This window comes from Lagopus muta, chromosome 10 (assembly GCF_023343835.1).
Source record: "Lagopus muta isolate bLagMut1 chromosome 10, bLagMut1 primary, whole genome shotgun sequence".
In the NCBI taxonomy this organism is placed as follows: Eukaryota; Metazoa; Chordata; class Aves; order Galliformes; family Phasianidae; genus Lagopus; species Lagopus muta.
Window position 1 is genome coordinate 12,482,341 of NC_064442.1, and position 21,399 is coordinate 12,503,739.

General features: G+C 38.5%; 1 protein-coding gene across 2 annotated transcripts in view; it reads right to left on the reverse strand.

The window, feature by feature from the left end:
• Window positions 1-3,556: 3,556 nt before the first annotated feature.
• Window positions 3,557-21,399, reverse strand: part of PRTG (protogenin) — an 86,328-nt gene continuing 68,485 nt past the window's right edge. For both annotated transcript variants that reach the window (XM_048956588.1, XM_048956589.1), the window contains exons 12-20: window positions 20,574-20,669; window positions 19,963-20,149; window positions 18,189-18,316; window positions 17,253-17,423; window positions 14,004-14,186; window positions 12,723-12,843; window positions 11,634-11,799; window positions 10,597-10,701; window positions 3,557-9,573 (exon numbers count right to left, since the gene is read on the reverse strand). In XM_048956588.1, the coding sequence (XP_048812545.1) occupies window positions 9,175-9,573; window positions 10,597-10,701; window positions 11,634-11,799; window positions 12,723-12,843; window positions 14,004-14,186; window positions 17,253-17,423; window positions 18,189-18,316; window positions 19,963-20,149; window positions 20,574-20,669 (1,556 nt within the window). In that variant the 3' untranslated portion in view covers window positions 3,557-9,174. The remainder of the gene's footprint in view (window positions 9,574-10,596; window positions 10,702-11,633; window positions 11,800-12,722; window positions 12,844-14,003; window positions 14,187-17,252; window positions 17,424-18,188; window positions 18,317-19,962; window positions 20,150-20,573; window positions 20,670-21,399) is intronic.

Genomic DNA, 21,399 nt, shown 5'->3' on the forward strand with positions numbered 1-21,399 from the left:
TCCTTCTGCCCTGACTTCATAGGTTTTGTGTTTTATCTGGTAGAGACCAAGCTGTTACTGACTTATAAATACTCAGAATCTATTTCAAAGAATGATGGTTGCCAAAATTCATGATATATTCTCTAATAGAAAATAATTATGTATTTATTTTACAGTCTGTTCTGTGAACTATCTTACTTGAAACTTAAATTGTGTAACCTAATGTAGGAAGGCTGTGAGGAAGCAGTCCAGTGGGATTACTTTAAGCCAATATGACTATAAACTGCAAAAAGTGAGGAGCCAGCATATCTTAAGCTCTGCCACTCATCCCTTGGGAATAGCTTTCAGCAAACCAGAGGAGTTATTTTCCTAGACCAGCAAATCAAAATCCAATTTGTTAATGGCTGTAAGCGAGCTACAGCATGAGCAACACTTTTCCTGCTTTCATGTGGTGCTACCACTTTGTAGCCCAGCCATAAATTTGCTGCTTAATTCATGAAAATCCTTTTCTCCCAGTATATTGCTATGCAGATAAAAGAAAATTCAAAGCTCTTCTATTAACATGACCCCTGCATAGTTCCCACTCTATTATAACTTTACTTCCAGCTAAAGGGGAATCCAGTGTTTTGGGCACTGATTTCATACTGGGCAGAATAATAGGAGCCCACCAAAATTCCATCCTTCAGAATTGAGATGATCATATTATCTAACATCCCTTGCACCCACTTGGGGCTTGGATCAAGTGACGCTCAAGTTCTCTCTCCTCAGAAATTGAGGGACTTGCACAACCTTGCAGCACTGCCAGAAAACCATCTCAACTTGTTCTTGTTGGCTAGATAGGGATTTGTGCTACATCTCACTGTAGTACTCTGTGGCAGCTTGATTCAGGCTCTTCCAGGAGCAAATGTCCTGTTGCCAGGACAAGGGCAGAAATCTGCGAGGTAGCAATTGGCACCCAAACTTTCCTGAGTGCCCCCAGCCCTCTACTGCCAGCTAGAAATAACCCTAACTTTAGTAAGAACTGCTAAATCCTCAGTTTTGGCATTTTCTGTATGTCTCAGTTGAGCATGCCTGTGTAAATAGGAAGCTTTTTTGCATGGTAGCTTTTGTGGCCAAATCTGTGCTCTGTTTAACTGAGGCTGTAGCACACTGGCATGTGTAGAGAGGCAGGTTTAAGTCCAACTGCAACACAGACATCTAGAGCATTATCACCTACAGCTTCCCTCTTACTGACAGAGGACACAGTACTGTCTGGCACCAATCCCCAGTTGATAATTGTAGATGAAGGAAAAATACACCCATAGTACAGCCACAGAGCCTGCTTCTTAAAAGAGATGTCACTTTTACCTGCTGGTTGAAATGAGTAGGACAGGGAGAGGAGTTCATCCATAAAGAACTGTTGCTCACCTGTTGCAGTGCAAGGGGTGTCTCACACATACCTGATGTACTGCCACAGCTGCAGGGAGCATCCTTTCCCTCCCTGTTCTGCTTTCCCACTTGGTGAGGGCTGAGCAACCTGCAGAGCACGACAGAAAGTTAGCTTTTGTATTCCAAAATATCGGTCCTCTTATCCAAAAAAACAGATGAGCAAAGACAGTAGACTGACGTCTGTGTAAAGCTAAACAAAGAAACAGCAGTGTTGGAATTTCAGTTAATGGGGCCATTCAATGTAAGTGTCCCACTGAGTTCACCTACCTGAAGCTCAGATGTTCGGTTGGTGGCAGACAGCACACAGGTGATGTGGCATTAGGTCACAGAACAATGTTTTGCTTTGAACCTTTCTTTTGCAAACACCTCGAAAAATGGGGCTTTGTTATTTATTTACTGCTCATGAAAATGAAGATTCTGGGCTGTAAAATGTGCTTAAAAGCAGTACATTAATAAGGAACTGCAGGTGGTTCCCATTCTCACTGAAAGAAAGAATGACATCTCTGATGGATGGTATTGATAGAGCTTTCACACCACTGGGCAGTTCAAAACTGACTGCTTTCAAATTGTTAGAATTTTTTCTTGTATTTTTAAATGTAATGTATTTCCATTTGTAATTAACATCTATTCATTTCAACAAATACTCATACTACTTTGTTATCTTTTCAGCATGGACCTAATTTTCTCAGTTATCTCTGAAGAATAATTTGTCGTCATTCCTATCTTCAAAATAAGGAATAATGAATTTTGAATTTGAGTTTGTTTTATAAATAGACACTACAGCTGCTACTCTAATGCTCCCACGAATAAATGTCCTATGAGCTACCCAACTAGGCGTAACTGTTCCATCAGCAAACTGCAGGTAAGAACACTGTGATTCCTAAAGAAGCAGTATGAGGCTTTTCAGTTCTTCTTTCTCATCTGAGAGTTCAAAAGAAGAAAGAAAGTCATCACAGACTATAGAATCCAGGGTGCCCAACTCATCAGCACGAGGTGCTGCTAGTGGAAAGTCTCAGCTTCTGACTGCAGGCAGCTGTTAGCACCTGTCCCACTGGGAAACAGTCATCACTGGTGACTTGCCACTCTGCAGTAACCATCTGCTTGCTGACACTTCTAAGAGGCATCAGTTTCCCAGCGATGTGTTTTCTTGGGTGCTGCCACCGTCTCTCACAGCATTCTCTGCTGACATCCTCAGGTTGATACAAATCCCATTTGCAGTGACAGTGGGGCGGTACAGTATTTGCAAGATAAAGGAAAAGCTACAGCATTAAAAAGAACAGAATCTTGAGGCCCTCAATTCTGTAGCTGCCATTTCTTAGGAACGCACACAGCATGCCTTGCCTTCAGTCCTAGGGCTGCATGTGTCTCGTGTCTAGGGAGCACACACAGCATGTCTTCTGTCTACGAGATGCATGCATAACATAGTAATTACTGTGGTTTCATTTCCAGTAGCAGATCTGCATGGGTACCACTGCTCTAATTGCAACTCTGTACCTAATTCACCGAACCACCTGGACACGTTGCTTTGTAGTGACAGTAGTCAACCAGCTAGCAACAGAAACCTTTCAGTCTCGTTTGATTCAATTTCCCTGCTCATTTAACTCGACTTACTTTTGTCTAGCAAATTGCCATTTGTAAAAATAGTAATTTGGCTTTCAACCAACCACAGCAGCATTTTCATGGTCTTGTTATGTGTTGAAATACCAGGTTCATCAGTCAGCAGGTGCAGAAATGGTAGGAAAAACTTAGTGGTGTGGCTTTGTCAGCAGCTTTCCAAGCTTTTGTGAGAACAACTGTGCTTAGAACTACAACTTCCACCTCCACTGCAAGTAAACTGCAACAAAGACCATGCACGGCTGTTTGACAGTAGTGGAGTCAAGACTGAGTTTTTAGGTAGGAAATGATTTCAGATACATAAATGGGATATAACCACACACTTGGGAAACTTCTATCCGTTCCGATGATAAGCAATGTCCGGTTTACTTTCCACCTCATTTTTCGACTGCTAAATCCCTGCAGCTCCTCAGCCTAAAATGAGGAACTGTATTATATTTTCCTGGTTTCAGCCACTAGTCAAAGATGATGAAAATAAAATATTTTTCAAGTACCATTTTACTAAGGAAAACTTTTATTTCAACTGTGCAATCAATCAGTATTTAGACAGCAGTTTCATAAACATTTGGCATTTAAACTTCTATTAATTTTTGGCATGACCTTGGGGTAATATATAAACAACCCTGAAGAGGAAAAAAGAAACAACACACTAGGTAACATGTACTAGAATGCTAGAAAAAGAAAAATCCACATTATTAAACAAAATATATTTTTTAAAGACATTAAAAAGTTACATTCGAATCAGGGCAAACATTAGCTTCCCTCATGCAATGGAATTCATGGAGCTGATCCCCTGAGACAAATATAAAATTAATACAATTCAGCTCCATCCTCCATTAGCCAGTTAGCTATTGCTGCCCTTAGAAGAAAATGGCACACGGAGTGAAAGGATCCAGAACACCACAATGTGAGATACATACCTGGCTCCTACACTGGCAATTCATTACAACTTGGATGAAAAAAAGAAAACACAACCAAAAACAAAAACCAAACACAAAAACACAACAACAACAAAGAAGCCAAACAACCAAAAAGCAATATTTTGTATACGTTTTTCACATACAGTCAGTCTTTATGAAAACAAACCAGACAGATGCAATGTAGGTATATGTAACCTTGGAAAGCTAAAAATCTCCAGGAACTCAGCTTGGAGCGTTCCACCACAGCAGAATTTTAGCCACGTGTTTATACCCTTTTTGAACAATTCAGGACCAGCCTTGGTGTAACACTAGAGAAATCCCAAAGAAATAACCCTACTCTGCAGTGTGGAGAACTGAGCAGAATTTGAGCCAAATTGAATTTGTGTATCTTCCAGATGGGCTTCTCATTAACAGCAAGCAACTTCATTCTGGACTCTCTTTGAAAGAAAATATTTTTTTGTAAACACAGGTTCCAAAAGATACAGTTACAAAAATAGTAGAGTTTTAACTAGTTTTTAGTGAAAGGTGATCAATGTTTCCTGCAGACAAATTCCTCTGCTTTAAAAATTATCTGATATTAGCAAGGCTGCATTGTCAGCAACCAAGAAGTGTGCAGCAATTGTTCAAGCTAAGAACTACGTCTTTTAACAATCATTAGGTGCAGTTCAGCTTTCAGTTTTAACACTCAGTAAATTGGTTTGTCAGAATACAGCCAAAATTACACTTGTACAGCTCTCTTTTCATTTGGTGCTAAACATGGAATACCCTACAGAACCAAGCAATGCTCCCCACGTTAGGAGATGGACTTTTCCCTGCCTAAACTTCATTCAGTAACAAAATGAGTGAGAGCTCTGGTCTCGTAGCTTTGATTTCTGCTCACAGTAACATGTTACTCAGATCGGTGATCCGTGGTAACTGTTCTTGTGTATACTCAGGTTGCAGCAAATGCAAAGTCTTTCAAGTTGGCCTAGCTTGCAATGTAAGAGTTAAATTGACTCAAAGTACTCACTCTTCACTAAAGGCTAACACTGCATGTATGGAGAGCTACAGTGGGCCACTGGTATACGGTAACTTGCTGTCCTATAAAAAAAAAAAAGCCAATTTTTGGTAAGAATTCCTTCCTTTAAAAATATTAACAATAGTATTGTGAATATCTAAAAAAAAAAAAAAAAAAAAAAGCAGCTGTTTTTGTTAATCATACAAACTGAAATCAAATTTAATTCTCCCACTGACTTAAACAGACAGAGGGTGAGGACTCTCATGTGGATAAGCTCCATGGCAAGGGAATGAAACTAAAGAGGGAAGGAAGTATTAAATATAATGAAAATTACAGAAATTTCTCACAACTCCTTTCTGCTACAATCCAATTACACTGAAAGTGCACAGCCAATATAAGAAATTATTAAAATGATATGTAGATTTTTCAAATTTCTCTTACAAAAGCAGAGCTTTAAGAAAAAAATGCTACTTACAGGCCAAAAATCTGCACAACATACACATTCCCAGTTTTCCTAGATAGAAAGTTCTTGGTATAGCACGAAGAAAGTACACAAGTGTGACTGTGGGCAGCTGGAGCATTTAGGTTTGAATGCGGGTCCTGCAGAGCAGGCACTGCTGTAACAGTAGAAGGGCAATCACTGTCCTCACTTGAAAACACAGCATGGTAAACCACTCTCAGATTTTCTCTCCATGTTTTTGACGCTTTTCAAGCCACATCAACCGTAACATTTTTCATTTGTTTGAAAAGTACAAAGGTTGCATATACACTCATTACACCAGCCATGGCTCTTTACTTCTCAATACACTTCAACAGAATCAATTCACACAGTGTAACACTAAATTCCACATTTATGTTCATCTTTCAGAACATAATTAATTCAAAATTAAAAAATGATAGTGTTTTCTCCAGAACTCAGTTTCTACACACATAAGCAAGAAAAATTTCTGGAAAATCTGTAACTTGTTTTGTCTGCTTTGTTCTGCCAGTTCCTCGTACGTAAATGGAATTAATAACTCTATGAAAAACTCATTTCCTTAGACTGTAACGAGTATAAACTTTTTGGCAAGTTGATGTCTAATATTACATAGTTTGGCTTCAAGGATACAGAGCATTTAAATGCTGAGACTGATTTTGCACAGTTAAAATCACAGAGAATTCTGCTACTTCCTCAGTTCAGTAGAGGAAGTATAGATTTCTATGCAATTGTTCTAGAGTTCTCTCTGCTTCACACTGAGACAACTATTCTCTTGCAAAATGCAGTAATTAATGATAGAACGTCTTTTGAGAAATTTTGAGAAGACTTTTTTTGCTCTGTAGTCAATTTGCAAATTCTTAGTAAATGTGACACAGTAAAGGGAAGTATGTGAATGCAGACTGAGTTCTGGAGAATTTTCTTATATTTGGTTAACATAAAAATAAAGTAGAAGAATAATTAATGTCTAACTAAGCTTGCCTATATGCTGAGGTAACCTTAAATATCTTTGGTTTTCTTTATTTGCTGATAAAAAGTACCTTAATTTAAAAAAAAAAAAAAACAAAAAAAAACACCAAAAAACACAAATGTTTATTAGAATTCTGGATGCTCTGCACTCTAGTAAATCAGATATTTTAATCTCTTTGGCTACTGACTTTTATATTAGACTGACAAATTTTATATGAAGCCTATTTCTCTCAAATTCCCCATGGATTAAACTACAGAACAAGTTTTTGGACGAAAAAGTTTAGAATTTAAAGTATCTGCCTGTAATGAAGGTCATAAAATTACAACAAATTATCAGTACTTACAGCAAACAAATCTTTGGAGAAGCAAATAGTTACCATCTGCATATCAGCTCTTTCTGAATGAAACTAACAAAAGAGGCTACTCTGAAAGATGAAGTGTGAAACTTCATGCTACAATTACACATTCTTAATCTAGTTTCAGTTAATTCACACTTTACCTAACTAGAAACAGTACTCTGCTCTACACTAAACATTCTGCCTGATGAGATAAAAAATAAATCTTTGGTGAAAAGGTTTTCTTTTTCTTCAGCAAGTAGAAAAAATCTGTTCGAAAATATATATATTTTTAATACTGTATTGTTGATCAACTACATGCTGAAGAAAAAAATTACACTTGGAAGTCTTTGGAAGTATCTGCTGGTATTATTATAATTTTCTTTAAAGGCTCTTGTAACAACAAGGTAGTTAAAACTGTAAAAACATACAACTCGTCTATGCAATCAACTACTACAATTAGTGGAAGCCCTACTGTTGGTTTTTTTCTTGTTAGTAACTACTTATACAATAAAATGTATTCAGCTCTTCAAACCTATAGCTTTTAACTAGTTCAATTATTATAGGAAAATATGCAGCTTCCTTTTCTTCTACGGAAAATTCTTTGGTACAAGATTATTTAAAAGCCTTTAAGTCAAATGGTTATGAAAAGGTGAACAGGTACTTTCTGATTCTGAACTAGCAAACAGTTACAAGTTTAAGAACTACAGTAACTACAGGATGATTTGTGAAAAGAAGTACAGAACAGCAGGGCTTACTGATGACTTTCTGACCACCTTTTGATACATACAGAACAATACCAAAGTCAGCCCGGCCTACCAGAGGAGTTCCACCAGACTTAAATGGAGCCAGAAGCTCCCATGGTTGCTTTCTCACAATATTACATTTTAAACTTTTTTTTTTTTTTTTTTTTTTTAAAGTAAAACGAGGAAAGCAGAGAAGAGGACTGGATAGTTATATAGGCAAGTTTATAACATTGGATGAATCCAACCTCCTCCCTCTCTCTCTCCTCCTCCCACCCCCATTAAGAAATAAAACACGATACCCTGTCAGTTTGCTCCACATTTTCATGAGGCAGCTCAAAGTAACAAACTGTTCCCTGAGTACAGGAAAAACAAACAAACAAACAAACAAACAAACACCACAACACACTAGAATAACTTTTAAAAGAGGTAGTATCAAACAGGAATTGTATGGGTTCAAGGCAGTAGCACTACTTGTGTCCTTCAACAGACTCTTCAACTAAAGCTCTGGCTTTTTATTTCTCATGGTAGAGTTTTAGATAGGCTTATGTCACTCCCTGAGCTAAAATTCCTGGCTAACAGCATACTAAGCAAAGGCAAGGATCAGGGTTGCATCCCAAAAACAGCTCTGAGGCATACGATGATGCTAGCAGGGCTTCTCAGCATTCAAAGCTGAGTAAAAAATGAACTATGAGCTCATGATGCAGTTTACTTATAACATCTAAGAAGCATTTAAGGCATCTTTCCAAAATCCAAAGCAACTTCATAAATACTAAAAAGGCATAAGGCAAATCAGTCATTTCATTATATATAATGCAAGGCACCACTGCTAAGAAGTACTGCAATACCAGAGTACTCAGCATTATCATCTGTTCCATGTCTCTTAGGCAGAGTCAAACTGCTTGGAAATACTGAATACTTCTTCATTTTGCCATGCTTTTTAGCGTTAATTGTCAATAAATTGATAGCATTTGTCCACATTTGAGTGGGGAACTCAATGTGCCCTAGAGCCCTAAGGGTACATCCTGTCAGCAGTCGTTGGCACAAGTTTCTGGGGAAAGGCACTGTCGTAGGCTTCCTGGAGCTAATGGAAATCAAGAGGTACAAAAGATTTCACGTGGCTGTTCAAACGGAAGTACCAACTCCAATTTCTGCAGTTTTTGAACATTGTTTAGATCAGCCACATTAGAACATTACATCTTCTATTCTGAGATATCCTTCTTTTTAAAGGCAGAGCTTCAGCTAAACAATCTTGTTCATCTACCTATACAACTCCCTGGTTACTGAGCATACACGCACACAAACGCACGCATTCTATACGCAACTGGAAAAAAAAGAAACCTAAAATAAAACACTACTAGGAAGTATCATCAGTTCCACAGCTGGGATCAAATAGAACACAAACGAGGTGAAGCAGTTGTATTTCAGAGTTCACCTCTCGGCAAACTGAGGTAGATAGTCAGCAAAAGAGCCAAAAGACTTCCCTTTGCTCCAGTGACATAATTTCAACTCTAGTCAGAAATCTTCTCTGTCCTTTCACATTTGTTGACCATCGAACATTCAAAAGGAATGAGTTAAACAAAAAACAACAAAACCCATTCAACAGAAATACAGGATCACCTGTTGAGTTAGTCAGGCTTTCCACAATATAACTTTGGCTCCCTGTTCATTGTCCTTCGAACAGACATACACTGCAAGAATGTCTGATGTGGTCCTAAGGGTGTGAGTTTTGCACTGCAGAGTGGATCTGAAGAGGTGAGGTAGCAGGCTGGTCAGCAGCAAACAGCAGGGGTGATTCTTTGCTGTTACTTACGGTAGAATTCATCACGTTCTTACCCAAGTCACTGCTTACAAAAGGACTGGTAGCACAAGGAGTGGCACTTGTCACAGAGGAGAGGTGTATCTCATCATTGGACTCATGTGAAAATCTTCCAGAGTCACCAGTCTCATGACTTCCTTCGCTGTTGGCTGAATGCTCTGTATCAGCAGCAATACTGAATGGCACCTGGAAGTTTGAATGCTGGCCAGGAGAGCTGGGGGAGTCATCCTCACTTATCAGCACAGTAGTACCTGGCTGATAAAGACACACTGCCTGGGCAAATCTTCTCTGAGGCTATATAAAAAGCAGAGAGGAAAAGGTCATTCAGCCCCTGAAAAGCTACAAAATAATTTCAATTTTTACTGCAATTTCTAGCTCCAATTCAACCAGAGTGCTTCCAACAGCACTTGAATGGAACAACAATCCGGGCTTTGCTACAGGAGATTAAGAAGAATCAGTTTCAAACCTTGCTCACTCTTTTCTCTTCCATACTAAATGATACAATCTTTTCTTGCTAAGCATGGCTTATCAAGGACGGTTTCATTGGAAAGATCTCAATAGTTTTATTTTAAAATATACTTGGTCAAGCTGTTCCCCATCCCTTCATGCATATTACTTAAGCATTTCCCCCTTGGGTCACAGCAAGAATTTTGCTCACAGAAACATCAGAAATGTACAGCTGCTCTAGCTTTATTATTCCTTAAACATACAAAAACACAATACGATTTAGTACTCTGTAAAAATAAGATAGTGCAAATTCACATCTATGGAACATCTATCATGTTCAGGATTTGGTTTAACATTTCAGTTTTGAACTGACATTTTTCTAATTCAATTAGCACGTCCATTCAGGGCACCTAAATTTAGAATCAAGGTAGCTATAGCTCAGATTCTACATTTCTTCAGTACTTTGGATAAATCACTGGTTTCTCATTGGTTCAGCAAACATAAGGTTTTAGCTGTCAGGATAGCAGGGGATTTTTAGATGTTTATGCTTAATTTGCATTTATACAAAGTCTCTGCAGGTGTACTGTAAATGCTTTGCACAGACAGTATACAGAAATCTGTCTGCTCACAAAAGAGAACAGGCGAGAAAGTCATCAGTTGACTACAAAGAGTTAAAATATTTGACAACTTGGGACAGAAAATGAAAAGTCCACATGACTTTGCTACAAGGTAGAACACAATCAACCTGAACAGAAGTAGAACTATTCTATCAAAGATTAGACCAGTAATGCAGACACACAGAAAACTCCTTAAATTCCTTTGCAAACAGAGGGTAGTAAAGACTGTATCTCTGCACATTAGACCAGTTACCTCCTCTGTCTTCATCTTCTTAGTATCCTGGAAGAAAAGCCACCTCTTCTTGCAGTTGGCCTTTGTGACAGGCCCATAGCTGTTAATAATAAGATCGGATCCTCCCTACAAAGAAAAGAGAGAGGAAGAGAGATAGACGTTTATTTTAACAGAATTAATTTCTAAGAGATTTGAACATATGTCTCTATTCCTACCTATTGGCTCCATATTGAAAATAAAGACAAAGAAAGTCTTTCTTAATGCTCAGTTTTCTGTGGTCTAGTATTCATCTACTGCCTGAGATGAGTGAAGGCCAGTCCAACTGAATCTGGCAGATTCACAGCCTGAACTCACAGGTATGATACCACAAACATAGAGCAAACAATTCCAGTCACTGTTCCTATTCTAGTCTCGAGTGTCCGTGTCTGCACTGAGCTCAATTTCCATTGTTTTCCAGCTCTTGCCTAATTCTTCACAGAACAGCTCAAATCAAGTTTGCAGTATGTATGGGATATGCCTTAAATCAGTACATCTGTATGTGAAAGAAATCTAGGAGATTCTACACATCCACCGACACTTCCTGCCATCTAGACTAATCTATAATTTGGCATATGTAACTGCCCTACCAGTAAAAATACAGGAAGATATTTAATACCTCTTTTGTGTCGCACTTGACTAGATTGTACATCGGCACTGACTTTAACTGGAAGCCAAAAAGGACACTCACCTATCTCCTGGTCTTAGAATAGAAGCTCCAGACTAGCCATCCCACCACCCCTAAGCTGATGGACCTTTTATCCTCTGACAGTGTGCCAGAGCCACAATTGGCATTCTGCAGAGTACAATTTAAGACAAATGTTTTAAAGCTCTAGCTGAACTTCAAAATGAGTCTTGAAAATTTGATCCTGGATTGCCAGCCACACCTGTGCCTGTCCCATCAGAAAAAAGCTGCTGTGGATTTGTAGTGTATATATTTTAATTTTGACAGAGATGCAAATGTTGTAACAATAAATTACAAGGAAAGATTTCTGTTTTGGTAGAAAATAAAGCTCAAGTACCTTAGCATCAACGAAGCTGTTTCCCACTATCATTGGCAGCAAGGATTCTGTGTTCTCTGCCATTCCTTCAATGCTCTTCTCCACCTCATTAGCACTGGCTAATGAGATGTTGGTATGTGACAGCCGATCAGTGCTTTGCTGCACAGGTTTAGGAGCAGATGTTTTCCTACACAATGTTAAGTAGGAATAAAATTGACCCATAGGAAGAAAATACATAGAATCAAGGATAAAATTCAAGGCTATTATTAATCAAGCAACATTGGTATATTCTTAGCATCTACATTTTGTTACGCGATACTCCCAATTCTCATGAAATTTAAATGTTATTGCTTGTGACAAAAATAACATCTGCTTCCAGTTAATCATGCACAGGCTACAAGCAGAAAGGAATTCTCATGATTACTAATGTTACTTGGGTGAAGTAACCACTATTGATACTAAGATCTTTCCACCATGCTACCCAGAGACTGTCTCTGAAAACATATTTTCTTCTGAGCGTGTGCTAAAAACCTGTTACTAAAATATACTTTCAGACAGTTTTTAAATTACATATTTTTAGTAATTTATATTTGTTCTGATCCTACAGTTATGAAAAGTCACTAGGACCAGGTTAGGTCTCACAGCAGCTGACGACAAGGAAAACGGATGGTGGCCTGCACCAGTGCGGTGAAACTGCCTTATGGATCTGCTTCATGGCAAAGTTCAGCAGCACTAACGGGTCAAAGCCCTGCAAACCAGATCTGGACAGACTGCAGGGTTAAGCATGAGGAACAGATGATGTAAAGCAGCATGTTTATCTGACTCAAAAGGCTCTTTTATTTGGGAAGATGCCTTGTATTTAGTTCTCAAAGCATTACTGACTCCCTCTGTGGGTTCTTCTATCTTTTCATTGTAGAAAGGCCTCAAGCAGAATAGGAAGAGCCAACATAAGGAGAGGCTTTGCTTCCACTTTTGCTGGGAAGATGTGAAAAGACCAAGCTCTTCAAAGAACTTAGTACTGTTGGAGAAGAATGCATGTCTTAAGTGACTTGTGCTCATATACAAACAGGGTGTTGAAAAAGATCTCACACTTCAAGAACAAAAACGTACCTGGCTTTACTGCGATAAATTAAGATCAGGATGCAGATAAGGATGCAGGTCAGGGCTATGCAAACCCCAACAACAATGCCAGTCATCGATTTTTGGTCCAGATGGTAATAGTCAGAATAAGCTATAGTAAAAAAAGAACATTAAAAGGCTCAGAAAGTAGGAAGAGTTACCTCCTGCTCCCTGTCAGGAAATGAATGAACAGAATTACATTCACAATAACACAGAAAAAAGAGATTTCCAGACATTCTCTGTCATACATTTTGACTCTTCTGAAGAAAAAGCTTATAACCCAAATAAAGCAGTGTACGTAGCAATGATGGGGGGAGGGGGGGGAAGAACAGACAGCCCCATACTACAGTCTCTGCAGTGATCTACAGCACAGAGCAAAGAAGCCTGGCTCCAACCCCTTCCTACTGGATCACAAACAGAAAAAGCTTGGAGAATTCCAGCCACTGTCACCTAGAAAGGTTTTACACTTTGACACCATATGTCTATTATCCTAAACCTGAGTGCATGATTGTAGTTATTCAGGCCTGAAATATAACTGAATTTCAGAAAGGGAGAAAACCTGAGCAAGAAAAATCGCTGTGTGAATCACAATTCAGTGTGTAACGGGAAGGAAAGTTTAGAAGTTTCATATACCTGAATAATTACTAGCTCTGGACTCACAAACATATTTAAAATCTCTGAGAAGTCACTGTGACAAATCCCATTCTGTGACAGACAAGGCCAATTATTCTTCTATTGTTATATGGAGACACCACAGAACTTGCCGTGATTTCCTTCAGGTAGCACATTTTGTTCCTTAAAGAGCTGCAGGTGGGGCTGAATTCTTTGGTGAAACCATATGCCAGTATATCACTGACTGACTGGTTGATTTAGGTTGCTGCAATTCTAGGAGCCAGCAAATTTCAACAGATTGATTTGAGACACGATCTAATCTCTGCTGGGCTGTCTGGTTCTAACTGACTCAGTGCTATTGGCATCCCAAACCAAACAAAGGACTTAGAGGAAATGCCTCATCCAAGTTTGTAAAATCCAAAATAGCTACATATGCCCATTTGACAAGCAAATGTCCAACTTCTATGGAATTAAACCAGTTCTGAGTTGCACTGAGACAGAAATTCCAAAACTGTTTCATTTAGAAAGAAAATGCTACACTGTTAGGGCCACTTCACAAAAAACAGAATGGTTTATCCAGAAAGTAGTTGCAAGTGAAAATGAACAGGGATCATTTTTCCTGATACTTGTGATGGAATTAATCAGAACATTGCTACTGACCCGTGGAATCTGCTGAATCCAAGCGTTTAGGTCTCTGATTAGACTCTGATGTCTCCTTTGGCAGGACAGCAAGTTCCACCACATTTGAGAAGGGTCCTTCTCCCACTTCATTGGAGGCTGCTATTTTAACCAAGTAGACATTTCCTGCTACAAGATTTTCCAGCAAAGCCATAGTCATTGCTCCTGTGAAAATATTAATATACAGTTCCAGTTAAACAATAGGAACAAACTGAGATTTTTTCACCACTGTACCTCTAAGGAGATGCCCCAGTTGTTAGCCAGACTTTCAGCCACAGAAAGCAGAAGAGTAGACATCCCTCATACACTAATTTATATGCCTCCTAGATCTCCTAGATGGAATGGCACTGTACTGTAAATATCAATAAAAGTCATCATATCAACATAATTCATGTTCAGTTTAACAAATTTCGGGACTATTTGGTAAAATGAACAGGACAGACTTGGAAAAGTACATTGCACCATGCCTTTAAAATGAAATTAAACCCTATTTAGACACATGTAGGTTTCCTTGATTACTATGCATCTAAGCTGTGCTACTAAAACATTACAGTAAATGTCTTTCTCACGTGTTGAGGATTCATTTTCTAAGATCACTACAGGCAGAAGAAATAGATTAAGAACGTGAACAGGATTCACTTGCATTGTCATAAGACATACAAAATTTTGTTTTTCCTTCCCTAAACAGTGGCAGTTATGGCAGTTACAAGACCAAATCTATCCCCTGTTCTCTTTCATATATTCCATTCACTTTTTTGGACTTAAATCTAAATTTCAACTTTTCAAATCAGCTTCAGAAGTCAGAATTTATAGCATCACAGGAGCATATGAATACAAAGTTGTTTTGTTAACAGAAAAGACTATACATCTGGCAAAGGAGAATCTACTTCAAAAGCTACTTCAACTCTTCCATAAAAGAAACACCCACTAGCTGAAAGCATTTGAAGTAAAACGTGAGGTATCTGTAACCAAAGGAGCTGTAATATCTAGCACCAGCAAGGGTGAAAGGTCGTGTTTCAATATTAAAGGCTCTTTCCCACCATCTCCTTTCAAACCTGCTGCATTGCTAAAGCAAGTAAGCACTTTGTACTGATTTACTGCACAGCAAGTGTGTAAAGGCTGTAACTTCTGATCCACTTGAAAAGAACTAAGCAAGAGAGGGGGAAGTGGCTGGAGGATAACTCACATCACAGAGCAGCAACACGCTGCAGTTGTATCTTAATTCTGCCGTGTCTAATACAAGCTTGATCAAACTGGAGGGTTTTTGTTGGTGATGGTTTTGTTTTGTTTTGTTAAGCTGGTGGATTGGTGGAATTTTTCGGGCATCAACTGAAGCCTATGCTAGGACGTTTGTAGCTGATAGCATTGGTTTGTGGGTTTCTTTTTCTTTCTGCTCTGGTTTCATTGGTTGCTTTGTTTTGGGTATCTTTTATGGTATGGGAAATGAACGGGGCTCACATTTCACAAATTTTCTCCAGAAGTTTAGTGTCAAGACAAAACAATGCTGTTTATTGTATAGGATTAGCTGATCTTGATAAAACAAGTGCATCTGAAAGAGCCACACCCTGCCTCTAACTGAAATTACCTGTGAAAGGACTGTCAAAGGAGTATTTGCTCAGTTTCCCCTTTACATAATCATCATCTTTCACAGCTCTCATCTGTACTTGAACTAAGAAATAATGCAGACTGTCCTAACACATCAAGATGCCTGAATTCCATGCCATGCCTCAAATCCAAATGTATCTGTCCAACTACACAATTAGCAATGAACACTGATGAACACAGTAATGCACTGAGATCTGTAGCTCTCCATTTGTTCATACCCTCCAGCATGCTCAGTACAGGAACACATGCAAATGTTGATTGTTACTGATATCCCCCTCATTTAAAGTATCTATGGTAAAACACAATAGCTTTGTATCACCCCTTCTTTGTAACTTTTAGTAACATAAAACCCACACGATCAATCTTCCTCTTACAGTTTGTGAATATTTCAAAAACTCTCTTATTTTTTCTCAGGCTTAATAGTCATTTCACTGCTGTTTTTCATAGAAATTTCACACAATTTCTATTGCAGGTCAAGCTGAAAAGCACTATTCTGCCCCAGCAATGACAAAGTGGGACTGCAACTTTACAAAACGGCTGTTGGTTCTCCATCCTCTTTCCAGAAGCAGCGCATGGGACAACCAGCAGTTTTCAACTAAAACAGTTCAGTCTCAATGATGGAAAAAATAATTGTCCTTCATGATTCCGCTTCAGAAGTCATTAAGTTTTGTACATTTTCTTATACAGAAAATTTAAAGCATCACTCTCTGGTGACAAGTAAGCTTTCAGCCATGAAACAACAGAACAACAAAATATAACTATTCCTAGGCAACCCTCTTTCTTACACTACTCAGCATACGACTGTACTCCTTAAAGCTCCCTTCCTTGGTTTAAAACATTATTCAAACATTATCTATTCTAACTGCTTCTGCCAATTTTGAATACCAATCTAAGAGCAAATGCCTTTTTTCCTGGCTACAACAGAAACCTGTTCTTGATGGAGCTCTTCAAATCAAAGTATTATTCTGGAAAGTACCTATAAAACGTAAATCTATATGTGATCACAAGCATATGACTACAGATCATATTACATATGAACATATTCATATTACATAATTCATATAATTATTCATTACATATGAACAGTTCATATTACTATTGCCATATCTGAAATACTGATAAATCAGCTAGCTGGATTTCAGCATTTCAAGAGAGCCAGAGAGTTAAATTCAATTTGCACAGCTATTTACTAGGAGTAGGGTAAAGTTCATTAAGCAAACTCAGTTTAGTGGATTGGCAGTGATCAGAAGAAACATATAAACCCACATAGCCACACTTTAAAATGTACTTCTGAAAGGCAAGGCATCTTAGAGACTTTAGATTTGAAAGAATACTTTCACAAAGCAGAACCATCATGATCACTTATCAAAGAACTGTGATGATTTATGACACGTGCACACACTAAGCTCCAAAGCAACACAGACAACCCCACTCTCCTCACCTTCTGAGGTATTAACTGGTTCTTAGCATGTTTTTATCACAACTCTTGGAATAATTCTAAACTAATTATAACTTTTATCTGAACATTTATATTCTAACTGTAGTCCATGGGGTTTGAAAGTTAAGAAGCATTCTACAAGTAGCATCACTGTCAGTCCAGGTCATACACTTCTGATTTTAATTTACCTTCTCTGTGCAACACTTGCCATTCCCCAGCAATCCAAGACTTCCTGGATGCATATAAGATAGTGTATCGTGTAACAACTGTTTCAGGACCATCAGGTGGCTTCCAGGAAACCAAAGCTGTATCATCTTCTATCAAAGTCACCTTCACTCCTACTGGAGGGCCAGATGGTGCTGTGAGAACAGTAACACAGTACTATTAGACTAACTTAATTTACATGCAGTTAAACTGCCGTGCAGACCCAATGGCTATTGCTGTATCCCAGATAACACAGAAACAAATACATATTCACTGCTCCTCAACAGAAAGTCTCCTGTTAACTCTGACCTGGCCAAGAGCTTAGATTTTTTAAAACAAGTTCCACATTTTTTTTGCTTTACTCCAAAATAAAACAGTAACTGACAATGCAAAAAATCCCCTGCAAACAGGAACATTCCAAACGCTCAGAATGTGAAACTCAGTTATACTGAAAATGTGCAGCTGAAGTGTTCAATTTTCACTCCTCAAACTGGAAGGTAAGCAAAACTAACAGCCAGAGAACTAGAAACAATGATGCACATGGAATTGTATTACAGCTCCTAAAACTGATGGATTTTAAAATATGTTTTCACAATACCTATAAATGGACCATAGCTCTTCAATACATATTTTAAATTTTTTATTGAAGTTATCCCAGTGTTGCTAATGGTGTACACATACCACATTTTATTTAAAACTGGTTGCTGATTTAAGACAGATTGTGAAAAATAATTTCGTAGTTTGAAAAAACTGACTTTCCAGAGAGCATCCTTTTATTTTTCACTGAGAACAGCATTATCTGTATATTAGAATCCAGTCTCTCTCTCTCCCACATATAGCTTCAAATTAATGAGCAGTTTTTCAGGTGATTTGGTGTACTGAACTTTTCAGAACCTCGTGTCCTCTCTTAGTGCCCTCACCTTCTGGAAGGGTAGTATGATAGACTACTGGACTCCAGGGACTAGAGAGCTGGTCCACGTGCAACCGAACTGCAAATTCATACATGGTCTTTGGTTCAAGGCCTTGAACTAACATGTGAGTCTCCGACCTGTATACAGATAAAATAAAAGAAATACAGCAGCATGAAATGACTTGCAGATCCAGATCTCAAAGGATATCTCTTAGCCACTTTGAGTAGATTCCCACTGTCAGCTTCATACAGGACAGACCAGTTAAGTTCAGACATGAGGTCCATCCACACTGTCTAGCTGAAAAGATAATTGTACCAACCCTGGAGTTCTCTAGAAGACATTATGTTTGCCATTGATTGTTTTAAGTTTTTATATAGGTTGTTTGGATTCACCGATTCACAAGTCAGGGCAAGAGCATCATGGCCCAGACTTGCCAGCAGGTATCCTAACTCCAGCTCTTTCCATATCTGTTCATACAACACTGCTTTAAACTGCAGTAACACAAACTACAGCCACAGTTGAAAAGCCACGTGTTCTTGGTTCTATTATCTGTTCTTGGTTCTATGTCTCAGATCACAGTAAAGCACAGCCTAATGCATGCAATTCCCCTTTACATTTATGGCCTCTATCACCCCGATGTTAAAGAGACCTCTACGGAACATGAATCTCCCTTACTCATATTGTAGTCATTCATATTGATTTTAATATTTATTGCATTAATTATAATATTGCAACTTACTATTTGATCACAATGCACTATAGACAGTCTGCTTTATTTTGATTCTGGGAAAAACAATTGTTTCACACATACTAGGGTTAATTCAGCATGATAATACCTACATTGAGATTGAATCTCAAGATGATATTATAAAATAGGTCTCACTTTATTAAATCTGATTTAGTATTTTCATCTTCGGGGGCGCAAGGTCAGTCACCAGTACTTAAAGTTGTTGTGATTTTCATCCTATCACAACAGCAGTAATTGATGCTATGCTCCACGTTACATAGCAAGAGTTTTACACGTGAATATACCGTATCTACTTGTTAACTCAGGATTTAACAGCAGAGAATGTATTCTTTGAAGAGAAAACCATCCATATTAGAATGGAAGCTATCTCTTAACACAACATTTATCTTCTTTAAAAGGCTTGAGCAAATTGAAGTATTGAGGAAGCTACGCATACATTCTCTCAACAGCACCATGACCACCACTGCAACAGTCACAGCAGACCAAAGTCTTCTACTCCCATACTACCTGGGCACAGAGTTGAACACTGAGCTCAGGCAGAATTTCTTCTGTGTCCTACTGCTCTGTGATACGTGCACTGCTTCTCTGAAAACCAAGCTGTAAGTCCTGCTCAGCTTTCTCCTGATGCCACGTATTTAGGAGCATGGTATGCTCAGCCCATCAAAACTCAAGAGTTCTTGTTTCCAGTCTTAATATCAGACACTGCACGCAGGCCCATTTTTGAACAGAGATGCTACCCATAAAATAAATAATCACTTTGGTTGAAGAAGAGCTTAACAAAAAATTCAACTTAGCTAAATAAAGCTGTTAAAAATTCAAGAGCTTGTCCAGTGATGGATGACAGGTCCATCAGAAAACGAAGGTGTTCTACAGTCACATCTATATAACCAAAGAAACAGAACTCTCAGCCACCTGGAAAATCACACAGTTCTTTGTAGCAACTTGTATCTTTCTCAAAGGAAATTAAAAGAGGGCAGAAAGACTGGAAACTGGATCCAGAAATGAGAACTCAAGATGCAACAGCACTGCACTTACGTTTGAAGGTACAGAACCAGAGATGCATTCTGCAGTCCTACTGGGTTGCAGCGGATTGTGTAATTAATGACCTGTGCAGATGTAAAGGCAGGTTTTCCCCAGTGAAGGTAGATAGAAGATGAAGTGTTAGCTTTAGCATAGAGATGGTGAGGGGGTGGCGGTGGTGGCACCATGCGATCACGGACAGCTTTTTAAAAGGAAAAAGAAGCATAAATTATTTAATGAACCATAAACAGATACTGGTAAGGTTAAGAGACAGGACCGAACCCACAGGTTTAGATTCAAATCTGTTCCTACTCAGTATTATTACCTCTTATTCAGACCCAGGAATCTGTTCAAGCTACTGAACTGATATGTGATATAGCACTGGTTAGATGACACAGACAACGCAACAGGGAAGGAAAATGCATCTGGTAGTTCATCTTGTTTTCTCAGCTGAAGCTTGTAGAAACAGGAGAATGTTTCTGACTAGGACAGTACTTATCATAGACAGGATCTTTCTGTCTGTCTATTTTACACTGAATTGTTACTTATGGGTTAAAATTACAAGCTGCTAGGATCCTGAAACAGCTCAGATTTTAATAAATACTTCATGCACCTACAACACTTACAGACACATCCTGGAGTGCTGACTGTTTGGTCTGCTTGATAACCCTCTTCCATATTGTTATATGCCAGCAGCCTTACATGATACTTTCTTCTAGGATCTGCACAAACAGAAAATGAATCATTAGATTTAAGTATAAAACAGGGATTTTCAGGTAGTGAGATAACTTGAATGTTCTGCACATTCATTTCAAAATTTGACTGCTACAACCTGTGGACTGATAAACAGGGTGGACGTGTGGATGAACGCCTTTTCTCACCCAGCCCTGTGAATTTTCATCAATTTTTTGTCTAGACTGTACTGGGAGATCAGTCACATATACCAGTCTTGCTCCCAATAACCTGAAACAGAATTTCCTAATAGATATCAGTAGGAGGAAGATAAATATCACATTTCTAGTTTAAACAAACCCACACCTTCACAGCTACAGCACTAAATTTTTTAAAAATAGTATTATGTAACATACTGAAAATGTTTTCAGTGATTTTCAGAGATCTGTTGAAACAAATAGCATGAGGTCCACAGAAACCAACATTAATTTCTGCATAAACAGGCTGGAATGAAGCAGAGCAACAAAGACAAACACAGAAAGACTGGTTCCAGCAACGAAGTGGGAAAACTTTTGGTTCAGGCTTCCTAGAGGATATATAATACCATGAAACAAGTCACTGTCAATAATGCCTTTCACTTAAAATGACCACTTCCACGTGTTTTCCTGAAAGCTGACTCTGTCATACACACAAGGTCACTGTTCCTGCCTTGAATGGTCTCCCTGCTTGCCTTTCTCTAGCCATGTCTTTGGGTCCTCATATTACAGTTTGCTGCTGCTC